At 34.6% G+C, this 24803-nt stretch overlaps 1 protein-coding gene across 3 annotated transcripts in view; it reads right to left on the reverse strand.

Moving 5' to 3' along the window:
• Positions 1 to 24803, reverse strand: part of EXOC5 (exocyst complex component 5) — a 64463-nt gene that overhangs the window by 15883 nt on the left and 23777 nt on the right. For 2 of the 3 annotated variants that reach the window (XM_011961871.1, XM_011961873.1), the window contains exons 4-13: positions 24115 to 24309; positions 19691 to 19755; positions 17580 to 17608; positions 15955 to 16064; positions 14236 to 14280; positions 13990 to 14130; positions 12889 to 12971; positions 11732 to 11941; positions 9974 to 10121; positions 2761 to 2869 (exon numbers count right to left, since the gene is read on the reverse strand). In XM_011961871.1, the coding sequence (XP_011817261.1) occupies positions 2761 to 2869; positions 9974 to 10121; positions 11732 to 11941; positions 12889 to 12971; positions 13990 to 14130; positions 14236 to 14280; positions 15955 to 16064; positions 17580 to 17608; positions 19691 to 19755; positions 24115 to 24309 (1135 nt within the window). The remainder of the gene's footprint in view (positions 1 to 2760; positions 2870 to 9973; positions 10122 to 11731; positions 11942 to 12888; positions 12972 to 13989; positions 14131 to 14235; positions 14281 to 15954; positions 16065 to 17579; positions 17609 to 19690; positions 19756 to 24114; positions 24310 to 24803) is intronic. The other variant, XM_011961874.1, reaches the window with a different exon arrangement.

Genomic DNA, 24803 nt, shown 5'->3' on the forward strand with positions numbered 1-24803 from the left:
ATCTATAACATAAATGAAACCACTGTTTTAATACATCAATAATGACTTCTGTGGACAGAAGAGGAAAATCAAGCTAAGCTTATACTAGTAAAACTCATCCAAAGTTATTTTTATGTCCAATATTCACCATCTACTTTGCCTTCATGATTCACGTGAGCCATGAATACATCTCCACATATTTCTTATAACCAGGCCTCTTTACCTCTGATAATAGTTCAAATAATTCTCTCATTGGTCTTTCTCATTCAAGTCTCTTTATCTTTCATCCTAGATACTGCTGCCATAGTAATATGCCTAAACTGACACATTTCACTTACTGTGCTGTACACTACTTTCTCAAAAATACTCAAAATGTTCTATCTACAGATTACATACCTGATTTTATTCTGGAATTTATTCAGAATAAAATAAAAAGGGAATCAAGCCACTCCATATTCTGACCTCAAAATGTCAGCTGACCTCTGGATTTCCATTTCCTCCTTTTTGTAAAGAATAACAGATGAACTCTAAGGTCCTAGATGTTTATGTTTCTAGCTAAAAGTAAAAGACTTAAGAGACTAAAGAAAATATGCATAGCTAATGTGAAAATACAGGCTTGACAACTAGAGTTCTTTACAGGACAATGATTTTTTTGTCTTAATAATGGAAAATAAAGGTGTTCTCCTCCCCTACCCAAGTAAAAGACAAGATTACCAACTGGTAAGAAAACTGAAGGCTCCAATAACAAATGAACTTTATAAGAGAAAAAAAAATCAATACATATGCAGAAAATATGAGTCACTGTTATTAATGAAAGACATAAAAATTAAGGTAATACTGATGTACTTTTTTTCTTTATAGGCATCAGAACTCAGCTACGATGTATGTTTTTAACCATGAAATTAAAAATTTTAAAGAATATTCAATTACAGAAAAACTGGCACACACAAACAGTCCAGCAATGGCATAAGTTAGTAGGAAAAGAAACCTTTAGGAAAACAGTTTAAATCAAAACAAAAAATTATTGAGAGGCTGAGGAGGGAGAATCGCTTGGAGTCAAGAGTTCAAGAACAGCCTAGGCCCCCATCTCTACAAAACAGCAAGACCCCATCTCCACAAAAAAAGAAAAAATTAGCTGGGCGCAGTGGCATGCACCTATAGTTACAGCTACTCAGGAGGCTGAGGCAGAAGTATTGCTTGAGCCCAGGAGTTCAAAGCTGCCATGAGCCATGACTGTGCCACTGCATGCTAGCCTGGGTGACAAAGCGAGACTCTGTCTCAAAAATAAAAATAAGGGCATATCAAAATTATTATATATACACACTTTAAAAAATTTTTTAATACCTTACTCAGTTTTATTTTTCTTCACTGCACTTTCTAATCATTTGTCTATCTTCTCCATAAGCATGTAAACTCCACAGGTGCAGGAGTAGGCATTTAATAAGCATGTGTTAAATGAATGAATTCTGGTAAGTGGAGGCAGACATTAACAGATAAAAATTTCATTGTGGTAAGTGCTATAAAAAAAGTTAATGCAATGATAAGATAAGGAGGATAACTGGGCTGGGAGAAGAGGGCTACTTTAGCTAGGGTGATCAGCAATGGTCTCTCTGAGAAGATAACATCTTAGCTGAGATCAGATGATTGAAAAGCCAGCCACGAGAAAAGCTGAAGCAAAAGGATTTTGGGGATAGGGAAATACCAAGTGCAAAGAGACTAAGCAAGGTAAAACAATGAGGGTCAGAGTGACTGCTCAGTGAGAAGAAATGCAACGAGAAATGATGAATACATACCAGACCAGATAAAAAGTCATGCTTCTCTAGAGTTTGCTGTTGTTTTCCCCTTAAGAGTGATAGGAAACCACTACAGAGTTTTAAATAAGGAAATAATTAAACTGGCTGTTACATGAAGTCAATAATGTGGAGAGGCAAGAATGTACACAGGGAGACCAGTTACAAGTGTCAGAGATAATGGTGTTTAAATTAGGGTGGCATCAGTCAAGACGGAGAAAAGTACATGAATCTGACTTATGCCTGGAAGTATATTAACAGGATTTGCTGATGGATTGGCTATCAGGATTGATTTCTGAAAAGGAGGAATTAAGGAACTCCTGGGTTTTGTTGGGGCTTGAGCAAGTGGTAAATGGTAATGCCTTTCAAAAAACTGACATACAATAATCATGCATATTGGTAATGCCTTTTAATGACATGGGAAGAATGGAAAAGAAATAGGTTTAGAAGGAAGATAAAGAGTTTCATTTTGGATATGTTAAGTTTGAGATGACCATTAAACAGATGAAGTAGACAACTGAATTAATGAGACTGGACTCAGGTCATTATTATGCTACTAATACTAACTACTAAGACCAAAAGACCAAAAGCAAAATAAGAATTTTAATTTGAATCTATTTTTTTCCAGACTTAGTTTTTAATACTTCTCTTTCTAAATCTTACATTACTCAATTCCCCAATCAGAATTGTTTTTGCCTTCATTTTTGTTCCTTGACATTTTCTAAGTTACAGAATTGTAAGACATTGTGTCATGCATTGTAGTGACTTAGGTAGCTTATTATTCTATTATGTCATATGTAAACAACATGAGAGAACCATTCTGTATAGTTTTTAGCACCTGGCAAATCTTTGCATTATAAAAGCTCCAACTTCATTGCATTGAACTGAATTTGACATACAGAGATGATTATACGGAAAACAACATTATGCATATAGTTTAACCAAGCAGGATCAAAGGAATTTAACACAAGTGTAACACAAATATACTTACCAGCAAGTCCTGTTTCCAAAGCATAATCAATATGCTCAATACATAAAAATTCCACAAGAATGGTAAAAATTCTGAAGGCATTCCTTGGTAAGTCGGAAGGATCAGAGAGCTTAAAAACAAAAACCAAACAATTATCACTCCTCAAGTCTACCTTTTGAAAATGCCAATTTTTTAAGCAATTTTTTATAAGATGTAGTCAGTGTTTCAGGTATCAGAAAAACTCACAGCTCCCCCCATACTGCGCATGCATGCACAAATACATATACACACAATTATAACGCTCCATATTTGCCTGTAACTCTCCTGACTTAGAGCAATGTTTTTCAAACTTGGACTGCAATCCATTAGTGAAATCCAAGTACACTTTCATAAAATGTATACCTCTCCCATTTAAATATGTATACAAAGGGTTAACATTTAAAACACATTTCTTACTGTGGGTCAGAGGTTTGAGAGCCACTGACTGAGCAAAGAACAGTCTAGTAAAACTTTGAACAAAAAGAATTCTTTGTTTCACTGGGGAGTGGAGATGGAGAAATTAATAATAGATGCACCATAAAATATGACTGGCTCAAATAATGGTTTTATCATTTCCTGACTAAGTGAACCTTTGAGATGTTATTTAACCCCACCATGCCTCAATGTCTTCATTTGTAAGATGGGAATAATATTAATAGTACTTACATTCTAGCCTTGAGGTGAGAATAAAATACGAAATTAAGCATAAAGTGTTTTTAGCACAGTATTTGCACATAGTGAGCTTACAATATTCATTTTGGTGCTGTTGTTGCTGTTAAACTAGCTATTTAGTAAAATAATTATTAGTTATGCTGGGAAAATAAAATCTTTTTAACAGAAAATTACTCTTGACTTCTTATAATTGCTTTCCATATTATTTATACATTGATTTCTGCTTCTGTCAAACCTATTTGTAGTCTTCATTCATGTATTCTCTTGGGGTTAATACTTATTACCTGATGTATTAAATTAGAAGTTGATAGGAATTCTACAACCCCCTTTGAATTCCCACTGATTATAATTTGGTATTACTCAGCTTCCTTCCTGGTCTTATTAATAACTACCCCAATCTTTACCCCTCCTTCATCAGTCTCTCTACTCCAATATATACCCTCCTCCTCTCATCACTGATGCTCAAAAAATGCTCTTACCTTCTTCACAAGCCATTCTTACACTCCTATTTACACCCAAACATCCATGAATAATAGACAGAAGAGGCAGATGGAAAATTGGTAAAGATATAGAAGACCTGAACAACATAATCAACTAAGCCTAACTGACATTTATACAATACTCCATCCAACAACATCAGGATATATATATTTTTTCAAGTGCATACAAAAAAGATGGACCATATTCTGGGCTAAAAAGAAACCACAAGTCTTAATAAATTTAAAATGGGTTCACATTATACAAAGTACATCCTCTGACCACAATGGAATCAAATTTAAAATTAGTAACAGAAAGAGATCTAACAAATTCCTAAATATTTGGAAACTAAGTAACATATTTCTAAATCACGTTTGGGCCAAAACAAATCAAAAGCAAAATTAAAAGGATTTGAACTGAATGGAAATAAAGTACAACATACAAAAATTCTGGGGATGCAGCTAAAGTAGTATGTACAGGGAAATCTGTAAGACAAAACACCTGCATTAGATTAGGACAGAAGGAAGTTCTCAAATCAATGACCTTAGCTTCTACCTTAGAAAACTAAAAAAACAGGGGGGTTGTGGTGGGAGGGTATAAAACCCAAGTAAGCAGAATAACAGAAATAATAAAGAGTAGAAATTGATGAATATAAAACAGAAAAACAACACAGAAAGATTAATGAAACCAAAAGCTGGTTCTTTGGGGGGAAATAAATCAGTAAAATGAATAAACCTCTAGCCTGACCAGAAAAAAAAAAAAATGACATAAATTACTAATATTAGGAAAGTGGTGACATCACTACAAATTCTACAGATATCAAAAGGATAAGAAAATATCATGAATATAATTTTAGTCCAATAAATTCAACAACTTATGTGAACTACACAAATGCTTAAAACATACAAACTACCAAAGCTGACTTAAAAAGAAGTGGATAACCTGAATTGTTCTGTATCTACTAAAGAAGTTGAATTTGTAGTTTAAAATCCTCACACACAAAAAAATTCAGGCCCAAATGACTTCACTTGTGAATTTTACCAAACACTTAAAGAAAGAAAGAATACCAATTCTACGCAAACTCTTTCAGAAAATTGGGAGGGGTGGTGGAAATATTTCCCAACACATCCTATGAGGCCAACATTACCCTGATACTAAAACCAGACAAAGACATAAAAAGGAAAAAAAGCCAGGCGCAGTGGCTCACACCTGTAATTCCATCACTTTGGGAAGCTGAGGCGGGCGGATCACCTGAGGTCAGAGGTTCAAGACCACCCTGGTCAACATGGCGAAACCCTGTCTCTACTAAAAATACAAAACTCAGCTGGGCATGGCAGCAGGAGCCTGTAGTTCCAGCTACTCAGGAGGCTGAGGCAGGAGAATGGCTTGAACTCGAGAGGCGGAGGTTGCAATGAGCTGAGATCATGCCACTGTGAATTGTGTTTAAAAAAAAAAAAAAAAAAAGGCCAATATCCCTCATGAACACAGATGTTAAAATGCTTTACAAAAGTTTAGCAAAACTAATCCAACAATATATAAATATGACAAAAGGTCAAAGGTCAATTGATGACCAATTGGAGTTTATCAAAGAAGGAATGCAAGGCCAACATTTGAAAATCAATCACTATAACTTACCATACTAACAGAATAAAAGAGTTTTGCACAAAATCTAACATCTAATCCTCATAGCTAGTAGGATAAAATAATTTTCTCAATCTGAAAAAGAACATCTATGAAAAACTCAATTAGTATCATACTTAATGGTGAAAGATGGAATGATTTATTCTTAAGATCAGAAATAAAGCCAAGTGTTCACTCTCACCACTTCTATTCAGCATTGTACTAGAAGTCTGGCCAGTGCAATAAGGCAAAAGAACAAAATAAAAGACATCTATATTGGAAAAAATAAGTAAAACTGTATTTATGGGCTGATAATATGATAATCTATACAGAAAAGCCAGTGGAACCTACAAATAAAAAAAAAAGGCAAATAGAACTAATAGGTGAGTTTAGTTAGGTTGCAGGTCTGAACCCAAAAGTATCTGAGACAAGTCTCAATCAATTTAGAAAGTTTATTTTGCCAAGGTTAAAGACATTCCTGTAACAATCTCAGGAGGTCCCACTGACATGTGCCCACCTAAGTTGGTAAGGACACAGCTTGGTTTTATCCATTTTAGGGAGACATGAGACATCAATCAATAGGTGTGATGTACACTGGTTCTGTCCGGAAAGGCGGGAAAACCTGAAGGGGTGAGAAGGTACTTCCAGGTTACAGGTAGGTAAGAGACAAACAGTTGTATTCTTTTAACTCTGATCCACCCTTTCACTGAATATACAATTTGCATGTCAGAGGTGGGTAGAGGAATAATCACTTATACCTTAATCTAGATCAGTGAATCTACATTTTTACACAAACAATAGGACAGAGGAAACAATGAGATATGCATTTGTCTTAGGTGGGCTGAGGGATGACTTGAGTTCTCTCCTTTGTCCTGCAACTGTGAAGACAAGCTATCAATTTACGTTGCCAAGGTGAAATTCAAAAAAACTGTTTTAGGGGAAAGATCTTGAGGCCCACAAGGAATTTCCTTGTGGATATAAGAGCAACATAAAGAAATGAATTGTATTTCTATATACTAACAACTAAGTTAAACTAGAAATTAAATATAAATTTTAAAAAGAGCATTTACATATACTATAATGGCATCAAAATATGTCAATTCTCCCCAAATAGAACTATGGAGCCAATGTAATTCCAATCAAAATCTCAGACTTTTTCAAAAACGGACAAGCTATTATAAGACATAATACAAAACGATTTATATAAAAATGTTAGAGGACTTACACTACCCAATTCAAGACTTATTATAAAGTTACAGCAATTCAGACAGTATAGTACAGGCATAAAGACAGACCAATGGAACAGAAGAGTCCAGAAACAGACCCACATATAAATGGTCCATTGATTTTTTGACAAAGGTTCTAGAGTAATTCAGCGGGGAAATGATAGTTTTTTCAATAAATGAAACTGAAACAACTGGATGCCTAATTGTAAAATTATGAACTTTGATCCACAATACTGTATAACTTAACTCAAAATTGGTTATACATCTTAACATAAAGCCTCAAACTATAAAACTGCTAGAAGAAAACACAGGAGGAAAACTTTGTAACCTTTGGTTAGGCAAAGATTTCTTATATGACACCAAAATCACCATCCAGAACAGAAATGTATTATTAAATTGGATGTCATCAAAATTAAGAACATCTATCCTTAGAAATACTGATGAGAATAAAAAGACGAGCCACAGGCATAAAAAAAATGTGCAAATCACATCTGATAAACTGTAACAATACAGAGTGCTCAAAAAATAAGAAAACATGACTGATTTAAGAATGCACAAAAGATCTGAACAAACATTTCACCAGAGAGTATATATTGATGGCAAATAAGCACATGAAAAGATGTTCAACATGAATCATCATTGCATTAGGAAAATGAAAACTAAAACTATAATCAAATATCACTACACACTATTAGTCTCGCAGTTTCTTAAAAAAAAAAAACCATATGATTCAGTCATATCAATACTGAGTATTTTTGAGATTTATTCATGTTGATACATGTAACTCTACTTCATGTATTTAAATTGTTGTATAGTTTTCTACTGTATGAAAAACATCAGTTTAACAATTCTCTTTTTGATGGACACTGAGAGTTTGCTTTTAATTTTTCACCATGACAAAAAATGCTGTTATGATGTTAGACATATCACATGAACCTATGAGTTTCTCTAAGAAATTGCCAAATTAATCCTCAAAATAATCATACCAATTTCACTCCCATTGCTGGTGTGTGACAACTGCTATTGCTCCACTTCCTTAACAATACTTGGTCATCAGACTTCTTAATTTATCCCAACCTAATGAAAATGGGATGGTAATTCTCTTATTCTAAGTTGCATTTCCCTATTAGTGAGACTGAGTATTGTACTAGTGATTTACATTTTCTTTCTTGCAAACTGTGTATGTGTATCTTTGACTTGTTTTCTATTGATTTATATTCACATGTATAATTTAATTTACTGTCTCAATATAAATGTAGACTATATACATCAACATAAATGATTAAGACTGCCTCAACTCTCAATCCACTACTTAAAAGTCATGTATTTCAGTTCTTTATTTGCAAAATAACAACCTCACAGGGTGGTTATATGACGAAATAAGTTTACATACATATACACACACACACACACACACACACACCCCCGTACGTAAACTACATACAAACAAGATACACACACACACACACTCTCTCTCTCTCTCTCTCTCTTAAATGCTTAGAAGAGTATCCGGCACTTCTCAAAATAAGATATTTATGCAGCCAAGAAACATGAAAAAAAGCTCATCATCACCGGTCATTAGAGAAATGCAAATTAAAACCCCAATGAGATACCACCTCATGCCAGTTAGAATGGCAATCATTAAAAAGTCAGGAAACAACAAATGCTGGAGAGGATGTGGAGAAATAGGAATGCTTTTACACTGTTGGTGGGAGTATAAATTAGTTCAACCATTGTGGAAGACAGTGTGGTGACTCCTCAAGGCTCTAGAACCAGAATTACCATTTGACTCAGCAATCTCATTACTGAGTATATACCCAAAGGATTACAAATCATTCTACTATAAAGACACATGCACACATATGTTTACCGCAGCACTACTCACAATAGCAAAGACTTGGAACCAACCCAAATGCCCATCAATGACAGACTGGATAAAGAAAATGTGGCACATGTATACCATGGAATACTATGCAGCCATAAAAAAGGATGAGTTCATGTCCTTTGCAGGGACATGGATGAAGCTAGAAACCATTATTCTCAGGAAACACACACAGGAACAGAAAACCAAATACCGCATGCTCTCACTCATAAGTGGGAGTTGAACAATGCGAACACATGGACACAGGGAGGGGAACATCACATACTGGGGCCTGTTTGGGGGGGTGGGGAGGCTAAGGGAGCACTAGCATTAGGAGAAATACCTAATGTAGATGAGAGGTTGATGGATGCAGCAAACCACCATGGCACGTGTGTGCCTATATAACAAACCTGCACGTTCTGCACATGTAACCCAGAACTTAAAAAAAAAAAAAAAAAAGAGTGCCTGGAACATATTATGTACTATAAAATTATTGGTTACTATTATTTGTTTCACACAATCTTTTGCTAGTAGTATCATTTACAAATACTTTATCACTCTGACTTATCTGTTTATTTTGCTAAACTGTGTTTATTTGAGAAGAAAATCTAAGTTTTAATGGAGCCAAATCTTCATTCTTTCCCTTTGATGTTGATGCTCTTAAAACACTGTTCTTTCCCTGATGCACCATTTCTTCAAGAGAAAAGTCTAACTGTCCCTTTCACATCTTCATTTAATCTTACATAACAAAAATTTGATCTGGTCAACTTTAAAGTTATTTTAAATGTGAATTTAAATTCACATTTATTCCTAATTTTAAAATTATTCTGATCTCCAAAACAAAAATCCTATCTTTTATTACAAAAAACAGTTGTTCCTAATCAGAGAGTAAATTTATATCTTAGTAAAACAAGGTAAGACTTAAAACACACAACTATATAGTCAATTCTCCAAATCTGTAAGTTCTGTATCTGTGGGTTCTGCATCAGCAGATTCAACCAGCCACAGATAAAAATATTCAGGAAAAAAAAAAAAAGAGAATGGTTGCAGCTATACTGAAGATGTACTGTCATCATTCCCTAAACCCTAAAGTTACAACTATTTACAGAGATTTACATTGCACTAGGTAATGTAATAATATATATAAACAATTATAAGTAATCTAGAGATGAATTAAAGTATAAAGGAGGATGTGCATAGGATATATGCAAATACTACACACTTTATATAACAGACTTGGGCATCCACGATTTTGGTATCCTTGGAAGTTTTGGAATCATCTCCCCACAGATATCAAGGAACAACTGTATACGTAAAATAAATTTATAATCACTCTTACCCTATGACATCTTTCAAAGGCTTGCTTGGTTTCTTGTAAAAGATTCACCACCACTTCTTGGGATAGAAAAGTTTCCCCATGAGTATCGATACTTGGCCCAAGTGGTAAGTTGGTACGTTGTCTAATTCTCTCCTTCAAATCCTGAATACTAGTACATCATAAAGAAAAATGAAAAAAAGAAAACATTTTACTTAGATTTCAACTTCGAGTATTCCAAACTTAGTATATATCAACAACAACAATAAAAATGGACCAATAGCCAAGAGACCTAATTTCTAATTCCAATAACTAGTTTTGTGAAATAGAGTTAGCCTTGATCTCCAAACGGAAGATTTTCATCTGATAAATGAGTCGATTTGGATTTCTAATTTCTGAAGTAGCTTTACAATTCAGCCTTACAATTCTGACTCAATAGTAAAACTTGTTGGGTTTCCTTAGAAAGTGAGCTATTCCAAACAGGTTAGCATTCTAAGTGACTAAATAGTCCTGTTTAAAAAGAACACTTTAAAAGTTTAACAATTTTAAAATATAGTCATTTTAAGATTCTGCACATTTATTCATGATATTAAAGAAGATATATTAAACATAATTTAGCTATTCTTAATTACTGAGGGTCACCTGAAACACTTATATGGGGTATCTTTGGAGGGTTAGACATTTTTTGCTCCTAGGATATGTAACTCCAGACTACTGTAAACTCACACACAAACATAAAAAATTCCTATTACTCATTAGTTTTTCTCTTCCCTTCCTTGCTACTACCTTTCAGGTATACCTCTTACTACTAATTTTAACTCTCTCTAATCATTATTTAATACACAACAAAATGGGAAACAAGAAACTGGTTTGGATATATATGTGTGGGGATTCTGGACTCTCAGTCCACCGAAGTCATTCTGTCTCTTTTTAGAATCTGGGTTCCAGGCAGTTAAAGCCTGGTAGCTGAGATGCCAACTATTCTTGGAGCAAGTTACTTTCTTCTAGTCTGTAAATAATTACAGGCTTTAAGGTATTCATTTAATAGTTTTTATATGCTAAAGTCTCTGAATAAAACTCACCAATTCAAGGTATTTAAACTGTAAACTATTTTCTATTTTTTTCACACCTGCAACAGTAACAAAAAAAAGAAGTGTTTCCTGGTCAATAACCTGGAACTTATTCTATCTAGAAAAAAAAAAATGAAAGAAACTATGGAACTTTTTATATTACTAGTGTTCTGCTTGATAGCTTTAAAAAATTATTTTTTTATTGACAAATATCTGCTTTACTTTTTTGTGACGTAGAGTCTTGCTTTGTCGCCCAGGCTGTATGTAGTGCAGTGGTGTGCTCTCGGCTCACTGCAGCCTCCACCGCCTGGGTTCAAGTGATTCTCCTGCTTCAGCCTCCCGAATGGCTGGGTACAGGTGCCTGCCACCACGCCCAGCTAATTTCTGTGTTTTTAGTAGAGATGGGCTTTTACCATGTTGACCAGGCTGGTCTCAAACTCTAGACCTCAGGTGATCAGCCCACCTTGGCCTCCCAAAGTGCTGGGATTACAGGCGTGAGTTACTGCGCCTGGCCTACATTTTAATTATATTATGTTAGGTCATTTCAACATTGGGTTTAAGAGCAAGATTTGATCAATAATATACGAATCTGGATTAAAAGAACTCTTCATAAAAAATTCTAATGATAGTCAACATTTGATAAATTTGCCCAAATATAATGAAGTTATTAATGTCTTCAGTTTTAACAGTAGTATTTAACAAAAATACTCACCCTCCTGTGCCAATGGATCTCTTTTGATGGTTTTTCGAATCGTAATAGCGCTGCAGGATCATAGCACTTCTGCTTTTCAAATATCCAGTCTCCACCTCAATATAGTTCTCCAAATAGGAAATGAAAATGGATTTGATAAGCTTAGACAAGAAAGTCTGTTTATCAGTACCTAAATTAAACTCCATCAGCTTGCTGGAAAGATTGGTGGTTCTTTTCATGAAAAAGGGGGAGAAAAAGATTAATATATGTTTTAGGTATAGTAACAATATTAAGGAATACAAATTTTTACAATGTGACTTTAATGACTTATATTAAGCCACCATTTCTTAAACTCCGGGAGAGTACTTACGATGCAGAGATCAACTCTACAGGGTTACATGTAAAAGTACAGTGAAATATTATGAACAACTTTATGGTTTTGAGAACTGTTACAAATTCCTAGGATAAGAAATTGTGAGGCAATGAACTAGTCCAGAAATGGCAACAGTGGCAGATTGGCCTCAAGTATGTCTAATGCCATTCATCACATGTGACCCAAAACAGAGTACTGAGAGAGCTACTGTCTGTTCACCCTCTTTTGTTTTGTTCTTGTGGACTTTCCCTTCAATTCTCTATTTCTCGTTGCTGAAGATAGGGTCAAAACAGTGTTGTTGTTGAGATGGACTTCCTCATTACAGTAACTTTGGAAAAACCTTCTCCCAAAATGAAGACATTGAAGAAGAGTAATAGGGTGGGGAAAAGTCAAGGGAAAAAAACCCCACAAAACTCCGTATGAAGCTTCTGAGACAATCTCTAAGAGTAACACTGACATTTATAAAAGCACAAGAAAAATTCCTACGTAAGACTTAGAGCTGAAACTGTCGTTTAAGATTACATCACTTCCTTTTGCAGTTTCTAAAATTTTGACTGCAGATAAATGTAATTACACTAATGCTTAAAGAAAAGATAAAGCATAACATCCAATTTCTCAAGTTAATGTATTAAGAATGTTGTACAATACAGTCTTGTACGATAACTAGTCTATACAGCTAAGCATTTAATGCTAAAAGGTAAACTGGTGACAAACTTATTCAAAAATACCTGAATATTTCCTCATTTTCTATCAAAAAAACAAAAAAAATCTGTTATCTATTATTTTCTAATCATTAAAAATTTACCTTGTATAGAGATCATAGAGATTTTTGAGATACTGCTCTGCATCAGACTTCCTACATTCTTCTAATTGCTCTTTCACAAAACTCTAAAAGAAAAAGGTTAATATTCTGTTAATTAGGCAAATATTAAATTCTGTAACTTCTCAAGATATTCTTTTAAAATTCACTCCACAGTTTTGAACCTTTCTGACTTACAATCCAATCAAAAAGGTAATGTACAGAAAACAGACCAATCATAAAATATTTTATAACAGGTTTTTAAATTTTACAGCTTCTCGTATTTACCTGTAGAGGATCTATATCAGTCTCAGGAATAAGTATTAAGAATTTAGAAATACCTTTCCTTTTAAATTGGCCTATTCTGCTCTGTAAGGTAGATCAAAAAAACAAAACTGAGAGTACAAATAATAGAGTCAACTCGTTAAAGCAGCATTTCCCAAACTGAGCTCCAGGTAATACTAGTGTTCTTTCAGACATCTATAGGCATTACTCTAAAACAGGGTTTCTTGGACAGTAAAAGTGTGAAATGCTGTACATTACATCCCCACTTCTAGAGAATGACAACACTATCCAAATTCCTGAATTGTGTTTAAAAAAAAAAAAAAAAAAAGGCAAGCATTTATTGAATGTTGTTTAATCCAGTAGTAAACATAGTTTAGGAAATGTTATCTGAAAGTACAGTGATATGTGGGTAAATTAAATTTCTGTGTTTTCCCTTTTCACGTTAGTACCATATTATTAAAAATTCTACAGACTGCTCTTGGAATTCTTGTTCAGTTTCACAAATGATATCTATTGGTGAAGGCAGAGACCAAAAAAAAGAAAAGTCTTCAAGGCTATCTTACCACAATATATTATATTACTACTACGAATACTACACAAATTTCAAGCATGTTCTCTGATAATACTTACTGATTAGCACTTTCTTCTTGGTGAATAACAAAACATTTTTTAAAAAGCATGAGGATTCCTTTCTCCTTAACTAGATTACTATTTCTAAGGTCATTACATAAGTAAACTAAATTTTAAAAATACTTTTAAAATACAGGAAAAAAATTACATATTGCCTTAAGAACTATTTACTTTGTTACTATTTAAAATTACCTGTAGTTTGATTTCAAATACATTTTGAATAAGTTTAGCCAGGACTGTTTCTGGATTACTGAAGATATCTCCAACTTGTTTGTTCACTCGTTGACAGAGTATTGCAGCATCTTCAAATATATCATTTCTCAAATAAGCACCCTAAACAGCAGAGGCATTTTACACAGTGAACATATAATTTCTAAATGATTTTAAAACACCAAATTAGCAAAAAATAATATCCAATAAAGTGTACTGTTACGTTACCTCCTGGCACTGCTTTATATAAACATCAACACAATGGGAATAACCCTACAAGGAAGAAACACACTGTTATTATTCTGGTTCAATTATAATAATTATTATTTCAATAAAAGAAGTGTTATATGTCATAAAGCTATGTCTATTTACCAGTAAATGGCTGATAGCAACACCTGTTGGACTTAAATAAAATTAACTGTAGAAAACCAGTAACTTGATAAAGGTATCGTCTCCCTAGCCACTTTCTATGATAAAATTTATCAGTTGGTACATATCCTTGTTGAACTTTAGACTGAAACAAGAAAGATGAAGTATGTAACTGAGTTCTTTAGAGTGATTTTTGTCCTATGATCATCTAGCCATCTCCTCCAACTCCAAAACATACCCCTCACACCCACCCACCCACATGCATATACACACACACACACACACACACACACACAGTCAAGGTCTTGGGAAAAGGTTTTACATATATATATATATATATGTATGTGTCTTATATACATATAAAAATATTTATATATATTAAAACGTGTGTATATACATATATACGTGTATATACATGTGTGTGTGTATATATACATATATATGTATTTCTTTTTTTTTTTTTTGAGACAGGATTTCACTCCCGTCACCAGGTTGGAGTGCAATCGTGTGATCTTGGCTTACTACAACCTGTCTCCCAGGTTCAAGCGACCCTCCTGCCGCAGCCTCCCGAGTAGCTGGGACTACAGGCACATGCCTCCCCACCAGCTAATTTTTGTATTTTCTATAGAGACGGGGTTTCACCATGTTACCTAGGCTGATCTCGAACTCCTGAGCTAACTGATCCACCCGCCTCAGCTTCCCAAAGTACTGGGATTACAGGCATGAGCCATTAAGCCTGGCCTTTCTCTAGCATTTAGTTTTCCTTGCAAGAATCTGGACAGTTGTATTCAGCTGGCAGTTTGGAAATTTACTTTTTAAATGGAACCTATTTTAATAAAATGTGTTTTAAACAAACTAATTTGTCATCAAGCTCACCATAATGAGATTTTTGCCTATTAATAAATCATACATAAAAACCAGTAAGGAAAGCAATATGAAGTGCACTACTGTCTCAAGAGCCATTCTCAATACTCATTCAGATTTTACCAAAATGAAAAGTCCAACAAATAGGCTTCCCTTTCCCTAATCTGATACAAATCAAAGAAACAGACTGAAGGAAGAATCATTTCTTTAAGCACTTTCTTTGCAGAAATCTACTCCTACACAGGGATTCTCTCCTCAGTTCAAATTCTAGGAAAACAATTCTGTAATACAAGGTCCTGAGGTCCCCTGGATTTAACTCTCTTACTAGTCATATTCCATCTACTCTCTGGTTCCTATATTCTACCAGATATTTACAGTCAAATTTTCTTTCTTTTCACCTGTATCATAATATGTGAAAGCAAAAAGGCAGACAATATGATTTTCCTTATCAAACTATAAAAATTCGTCAATATGTAATTGATCAATTAATTTTAATTCAATATTAATATTGACTATAAAGCCTTAAATATTAAATATATAACATTTAATACCATTTACAGAGTATAAAATGTACAAATTACTCAAAACAATGAAAATTATCACTGTGATATAGTTATATAATGAATGGGGGAGGTCAGAAACTATAATATATAGAACTTACACAATTTCCATAGCCTTGAACACTAGTCTTCATTTTTAATTCTTAGTATTTACCTTAAAATGAAGTAAAACTGCTGCTACTTCTCTCATTCTGGAGATTTCACCTCTTCTTTGAGCATTGGTAAACTCCTGAATCAGCTGGCATTCTAAATCATGGTATTTACCTAAAAATAAAGTCATTCAGCTACACTGAAGCATACAAGGCACCCACGTCATTTAACAGTATCTACATTACTTACAAATATAACGACTATGAATATAAATTTCTTTTGAAGGAATTACAAAAACTAATGAGATTATAGGCAGTGAACCTAGCCCCTATAATACACTGTGGCATATAAATCTATATTTTCAAGACAAAAAACTTCCAAACTGGCAAAACTACTGAGCGTTTCCAGAGTCTGACTGTCATATGCCATTGTTACTTAAACCAGTAGCTAACTGGAAAAAATCCTCCAGATGTTATTTCTGATAGCAACGCACATGAAAAATCCTACATACGGAAAGGGTGAAGAGGACTACAGAACTCTTTACTAGTGTTCTGATGCCTCTACCTTGAATAATAGTGGACTGATGACTGAACACCAAATCTCATCCTGATAATATGCAGTATTTATATTTTTTCATTTTCTTTTTTTTTTGAGACAGTTTCTCTCTGTCACCCAGTCAAAGTGCAGTGGCGCAATCTCGGCTCACTGCAACCTCCACCTGCTGGGTTCAAGCGATTCTCCTGCCTCAGCCTCCCGAGTAGCTAGGATTACAGGCACCCACTACCATGCCTGGCGAATTTTTCTATTTTTAGTAGAGATGGGGTTTCACCATGTTGGCCAGGCTGGTCTCGAACTCCTGACCTCAGGTGATCCACCTGCCTCGGCCTCCCAAGGTGCTGGGATTACAGGTGTGAGCCACCATGTCTGGCCTTATTCACTATATTCTTGAGGCTAGTATGGTTCTCAATGAACACCTGAACTTCACACTACTCTATTGTGATCAAAAATATTCCCAGGAAGTCTAACTAGCTGTGTCACCCTTATTCTAAGACTTTTTGGGAATACAGATGAATCTTTGAATCTTCTATGCAGTGGCCTACTCTAAATAGTGACCCCGGCTACCACAGAGCCTGCAAATTTAGTGGTCTTTTCAAAAACCTAGAATGATCTAACCTAAAATAAAATCCAAGACTGGCAAGAACCAAACTAATCATGTAAGGAGTTAAACAGATACTGAAATGCTTACATAATCTTAAAAAAAAAAAAAAAAAAGAGAATCTTATTCAGAGATAGATGTATGGAAAGCACACAATTTCCAAAACGCACTGTTAAATTAAAAATGCAAGGCATAAAGCTATTTATGTAGCATGGTAGCAATTATTTAAAAATAAATGAGGGTAGAAGTACATATAAATATCTATACACACACATATATATGTACACACACACATATATAGAATTTATGTCTTATGCTTGTATATCCATAGATTATTCTGCAAGAATATCCAAAAAATTGGTAATGGTTGTTTTCAGGGAAGAGAAATCAAACTCAGGGATCTTCTATGCAGTGGCCTACTGGGGTAGGAAGATGACATTGTTCCTGCTTTTTCTCCTTTCGCTATTTGTTTCATTTTTACACATGTAGTTTTTTTACTTATTAAAAAAAGGTAAAATAAATACATCACTTACTTGCAATTTTGGATTTAACTTCTGAAAATCTGAAAGACAAAAACCAACGACGAGGTTCGTTAGTTGTGACACACATCCTATGGCAATGTAAGATGCTAACCAAAGGGGAAAATGGGTGCAGGGTATATGAGAACCATCTATCTTCGCAACTTTTCTGTAAATCCAAAACCATTATAAAGTTAAAAGGTTATTGTAAAAAGAAAAAAGACCAAATCAGAGGAGAGAATACTGATAGGAAGCACGGCAGGTGATAGAACTTAATGTAGGTAATTCATATGGGGTAGCTGGTTCTCATTTAGGAAATTTACATTGAAAATCAATTCTCTTTTTAAAGAATCAGCTGCTCTGCATAAGACACTAACAATCCAGCCAGTCCCAAAACTGACTTACTGTTCTTACTTATATTTGCTGGCATTTTAAACACACTTTATTATTTGATTCCCTCCCCACTCCCATGGTTGGTATTTTTAAAAATAAAGTTCCATCATTATTATTCAAAAGAAAAAGATGATCAAATAATATACTATATGATAATGATGTATTAATGACAAAAGATAAAAAGACCCAGCAATGTGCCTAGCAGAGTAGCCATTCGATCTTTACAAATTAAAAAACTAAAATACCACACAGTAGGATTTTTTCAAGTTTCAAATATCTAATTGAAATGCATAGCATGAAAAAGAAATGTTTTCAGATTGTGTGCAATTGTTTGCAGAGAGAGGAGAGTGGCTGGCAAAAGAGATGCCAAAGACAAATGAAGGAAATAAAAATCTAGACTGTTATACAAAAATGATGTATCAAAGTCACAGTAGATCAGATCACATATAAGGCCATATTAATCTGTGTGCAAAAAATTGAATCTAATTAGGATATATATTCAACTCCAAGGCTTGGTGAAGAGGCTAAAACAAAACTGTAAGAGAAGTATGTTCCTGAGTGGTGGTGAATATGAGTGTGTGTGTGTGTGTGTGTGTGTATATACACATATATATTTATATATGAAAGTGTGTTCTGGAGTAGAAAAATAGAATGAAGACAGGGGAGGGGAATGCAGTCAATAATTATTATGAGCCTATTTTGAGCTAGATATTTTATTCATTTAAGTAAATAGTTCAATTCTGAAACGAGATACAGTTAAAGAGAAGTTTTGGTGGGTGGCTTTAAAAATTATTACAGTAAGTTAAATCATAATGCTGGGCAACAACCAGATTATTATTAAGAATGACAGATGATCATTATTGCTAATTCTTCATGATAATCAGAGTTGAGAATAAAATAGACACATTTTTAGGGGGAATTCATTACATGTTTGGGAGATAATGGTTAAGCTTTAAGTATAGCAGTATGTCCATACTTCATCTGTTCCTGAAGATCTTCAAGTATCAACAAAATAACATATGTCTATTAATATGTATCATTTGTAATATAGTAAATCATATTTCTTTCAAATATTCACATGGAGGAAGTACTAATTTACCAAGAGTTTATTAAAGAGTCTGACATTCCGTACACTAGAAGAAATCATGAAAAAATTTCCTTCTCAGTGGATAGTTTATTTTAGGATGAAATCTAACTTAGTAATGGCTCTGGGGCCTTGCATTTAAAAAAAAAGGGGGTTCTTAATGTGAAGTCCCTAGGAAGAGTTCTGTGGATAGGCTAGAGTCTAAAACACCATGAAATTGTATACAATAATCTGTGTGTATCTTAATTTCCTGAAGAAAGGTGATAGTGTTCATCAGCTTTTCAAAGGTGTCCAAGGCCTCCAACAGCGTAAGAACCTTCACCAAGAAATAGGAAGTCTTCTCTCTATCGTCTACCTGCTTCTCATAGTCCAAAATGTGAAAATCCAAATTTTACCTCAGTCGATTTCAAAATTCTCCTTCATCAAATTTTTTTCAGAAGACAGGGATTGAAATTATTTCAAGACCTATCATTAAATTTAGATATTAAGAAAAGACTGTATTTTTTCAATAAATTATTTTATACTGCATCTTGTACAAAGTGAAATTCCTGTTTAATTAACGGGCAAAGAAAATCATACAGGAAAAGACACAATTTTATTTTATAAATTATACCATACATTCAAATTAGCTCTTAAGAAATGAACTTGCCTATCAAAAGGTAACTCTTGGGCAATTAGGTGCAACTTCTGAATGATGTCTGCTGCTTCCTTTATCTATTAAAAAATAAATAAAAGCAATCATTTTAAAAACCTTTAGGTATATCAAAAAATAATTACATATTTGAAATTAGTAATATCGCCCTGCAAATGCCCACAGTCCCTTCCCTAAAAAAATTTCCTTTAAAAATCCACAACAAATAAAACTTTATGAGCAACAAGAATACATTTGGGGTGTTACCAATAATGTCAATAAAATATAAACATTTATCTTTCTGGTACTGAAATTCTGTGATTTTTTTGATGCCATAATCCCTTCCCAATGAAACCCATAGTTCAAGTTTATTCCGAAGAAATTCAAATCATTGCTCACTGAAAGCCAAGTGTAAATCTCAAAATTCTAAGTTTATGAACCCGAAAAGAATAAACAAGATTTATAAAAATAATTTAGGGCATACTGCCACATATATCCTACTTTAAGCTAAATGCCTGTCATTTACTGACCATATGAATTTATAACACTTGTTCTAAAAGAAAAGATAAAGTTTAATGTAAAGCCCCAAGATGAAATATAATATAGAAATGTGTATATTTCTTTTCTTTCTCTTTTTTTTTTTGAGACGGAGTTTCACTCTTGTTGCCCAGGCTGGAGTGCAATGGTGTGATCTCTGCTCACTACAGCCTCTGCCTCCCAGGTTCAAGTGATTCTCCTGTCTCAGCCTCCCGAGTAGCTGGGATTACAGGCGCATGCCATATGCCTGGCTAATTTTTGTATTTTCAGTAGACGGGGTTTCATCACATTGGTCAGGCTGGTCTTGAACTCCTGACCTCAGGTGATCCACCCGCCTCCGCCTCCCAAAGTGCTGGGATTACAGGCGTGAGTCACCGAGCCCAGTCAGAAATGTGTATATTTATTCAAGTTGTGGAAGTAAGGAACTTAGGCAAGAGTTCTAAAATTCTTTAATGCAGATATCTGTGCTTATTTACACAACAGTGTAGAGGAGTTCTATAATGTTCATTTATTCTTTAAATTTCAAATTAGTTCTCTGTTTTACTTTGGCACAATTTTAATAATTCACTTTATGAAGATTCATTTTCTTTTACATTTGAAAAGACAGTGAGACTCATAACTATGAAGGAAGAGCTAAGAACATCAATATATATATTTTTTCTTTTCTCTTTGAGACAGAGGCTTGCTCGGTCACCCAGACTAGAGTGCAGTGGCATGATCCTGGCTCACTACAATCTCCGCCTCCCGGGTTAATGCAATGCTCGTGCCTCAGCCTCCCAAGTAGCTGGGATTATAGGCATGTGCCACCACACCTGGCTAATTTTGGTATTTTTTTTTTTTAGCAGAGATGTGGTTTCACCATATTAGTCAGGCTGGTCTTGAACACCTGGCCTCAAGTGATCTGCCCACCTTGGCTTCCCAAAGTGCTGGGATTACAGGCCTGAGACACCATGCCCTGCCCAATATATATTTTTCTAAGTAGGCATGTCAACTCTGACAAACAACTGTGAATAACAAGAGAAGAGCCTCTTCTCCCTTCTTGCTCCAAATTATAGTGAATATAGCATTTCTGCTTCAGTCATCTCTTTTCTCCTAGTCAGCAGGTCACTGTCATTTTCAACTACCAAACACTCACTCTGTTCTGCTGTATATGGGCACAAATATCACTGCAGTATCTGTCCTCACCATGCCATTTAGTTGTATTAGCAAAGTCCATCATTTTCTCCTCACCAATACCCCCTTCAGAAATAATACACTTGGCACACAGCCTGCTCTATGCTTCCATAAGGAGTTTGCTTTTGTTCTTTTAAGAAGTCGTCATCATCATTGTGCTGTTTGCAAATTTTGTTTAACGTACTAAGTAGTATAAAGGTAAATGGCACTTGTTTATATTGAATTTCCATAGCAAATTATTTTATAGAAATTCTGTAAAGCACAGGTATCTCTTAAGGTTACAATATATGACATTTAGTCAGTTAAAACATACTACAACAATAGGTAACAAAAGCTGTCAAAACTATATTCTAATAGTTACTGATATTTGGGTGAGGTGAGAGACTACCCTTGCTAATAGTGTTAAAGATAATCACAGTCATCAAGTATTATCCACATGAGGTACAGTAAGCTGCCACTCTAGGTAAAAAAGAGAAACAAAAAACAAAAAACAACATATATGCAAGGAAGAGGTAAACAAACAATAGTTTTTTTTTTTCCCAGAATATGAGAAGATTCTTTTTTTTTTTTCTTGAGACAGGGTCTGTCTGTCACCCAGGCTGGAGTGCAGTGTGGCTATCACAGCTCACTGCAGCCTCAACCTCCCAGGCTCAAGCAATCCACCTGACTCAGCCTCCTGAGTGCTAGATCTATGGACGTGTGGCACAACGGCCAGCTTACATACACACACACATACATATATATACACATATATATATACACACACACACACACATATATATATATATATATATTTTTTTTGTAGAGACGAACAGGGTCTTGCTATGTTGCCCGGGCTGCTTTCAAACTCCTGGCCTTGAGTGATCCTCCTGCCTTGGCCTTCCAAATTGTTGGGACTACAGGTGACCACACTCAACCACAGCCAACAAACATACATATATATACACATATATATATACACACACACACACACATATATATATATATATATTTTTTTTTTGTAGAGACGGGGTTTCACCATGTTGCCCGGGCTGCTTTCAAACTCCTAAGCAATCGTCCTGCCTCAGCCTCCTAAAGCGTTGGGATTGCAGGCCTAAGCCACCACACTCAACCAAGATTCTAAAAAAGAACAATTAAAAAAAACAAAAATGACTAGGGGGTGAGAAGAAAAAGAATATGATGTGTTGATATCTTAACCCATTCTAATTCCTCCCACAATCACACATTGGTCTAGCTCTGTGGGTGCTTTCTCCTTTTCTTTCCATTGGGAAGGTGACTGGTCCAGAGTCTAGAAATTGATATAGCTAGGAGTTTATCTAATAATTGGCAATCTAATACTACATGAGTTCTTAAGGATGGCTAACTGGTAGAACCAGGCCAAAAATTAATTTACTGCAAATATATGGAACCAACCTAAGTGCCCATCAACCAACGAGCAGATAAAGATAAATATGGTACATTTACACCATGGAAAACTACTCAGCCACAAAAAGGAACAAAATAATGTCTTTTGCAGCAACTTGGAGAGAGCTGGAGGCCATTACTCTAAATGATGTTACTCAGGAATGGAAAACCAAATACCATGTTCTCACTTACAAGCGGGAGCTAAGCTATGAGGACAAAAAAAAACATACAGAGTGATATAATGGACTTTGGGGACTCTAAAGGCAGAAGTTGAGAGGGGAATAAGGGATACAAGACTACATATTGGGTACAGTGTACAATGTTTGGGTGACAGGTACACTAAAATCTCAGAATTTAACACTAAACAACTCATCCTTATAACCAAAAAACCACCTGTACTCAAAATACTAAATTTTTCAAAAACGCCTTTTCTTTAGAGGAATTATCTGTACACACATAACTATTTTCCAAAGAACTCTAAAAATTACACATTCTGTAACCCTATAGAGTTATATCAAAAAACTGTTGCTTAATTCAAAGTGAGTGTCAATAATACTTAGCTTTTACATTCCACTATCTGAAATATTCTATGGAGTAAGTCTGGAATAATTCAAGTCTGTATTCAATAGGAGTGGACAATGTTGCTATGTACACATACGAGCCATAAGAATGTCCATTTTCTCACACATTTTGATTTTTTTTTCCCCTGAGGCGAAGAAAGTGAGCTAAATTACCTTCTTTTAAGATTGTAGAGCAACCAATACCATGTACCCTTAGACCAGGAGTCAGTGACTAGTGCTATGAAAAGGATTAACCTAAACAATTAATTCAGAATTTTTTTTCAATTCTCCTTGGTCCAAACTGCTTTAATTATTTATAAGAGATCTTTATTCAAGTAATAAAAACCAGAAGTTCTGAATTCCTTCTTCCTTTACAGAAAAGCATCTCAGCTGATCAATGATTTAGGTCAGACTACCCCACCACCACCCAACAGACTGTCCCTATTTAAAGACTACAGAAATTCTGTTAATATTGAAAGAAATGTATGGTAAAGAGATACTTATGAATACAGTTACCACAGCATTTTTAAGCCACAAAAAAATTCATTTAAAAAAATGCCAGGAAACCCAATTAAAAATCTCAACATTAACACTTCATCAGCAATCTACAAGCGACTGTATTAGCTTACGTTTCAGAACAATAAAAACTTTTAATAAGTCAGCTTCTCAGTGATTTGAAGTCTAACTCTGGAAAGCAATTAGTGTAGTTCATAATTAGGGCACTGTTATTAATGCTGTGATTTGGTTTTATCCTCTGACAGCACTTACCTTTTCAGAATTCGTAAAAACATCAGATTTCAATTCTCCATCTAGAAACTCATTAAAGTATTTCATCAATTTCTGAGCCTCCACTGCCCGTTGTCTGGGTGTGTTTACCCCCTCTAACTGGTCTCCAAGGTGACAGACTTTAGTTGCTACATAGCTAATGTGCTCATCTAGTTCTTGGAAATGTTGGAAGGCAACCTAGGAAAAATGTGCATAAGCATAAAATACAATCAGTGTGCTCAGTTTATAATCTAAACTACTAATCTTATTGCTACTAACTAAAGATAACAGAAGTTATATATGAGATGATCTACAAAATTCATGCTCATTAGTGTGACATGATCTGAAAATCTGTTAACCAAATTGCAAACTTTTATACCATTAACTATTAAAATAATATTTATCATGAGTACATTAATCAACAAAAAAGCAAACAAAAAAAGCTGTTTACTCCTCATCCTGTTTTAACAAAACACTCAATACCATTTAGCCCCAAATAATGATTCTAAAAACAATTAGCTAAGTATCAAAAGGATCAGACATCTAAAGAGCTCTCTTGCTACTAAACTGAAAAGAGTAAAAAATATGTCAGTAAGAGGCCAAGGCAGGCAGATCACTTGAGGTCAGGAGTTAGAGACCAGCCTGGCCAACATGGTAAAAACCCAATCTCTACTAAAAATACAAACATTAGC

This window comes from Colobus angolensis, unplaced genomic scaffold (assembly GCF_000951035.1).
Source record: "Colobus angolensis palliatus isolate OR3802 unplaced genomic scaffold, Cang.pa_1.0 Scaffold57, whole genome shotgun sequence".
NCBI classification, from domain to species: Eukaryota; Metazoa; Chordata; class Mammalia; order Primates; family Cercopithecidae; genus Colobus; species Colobus angolensis.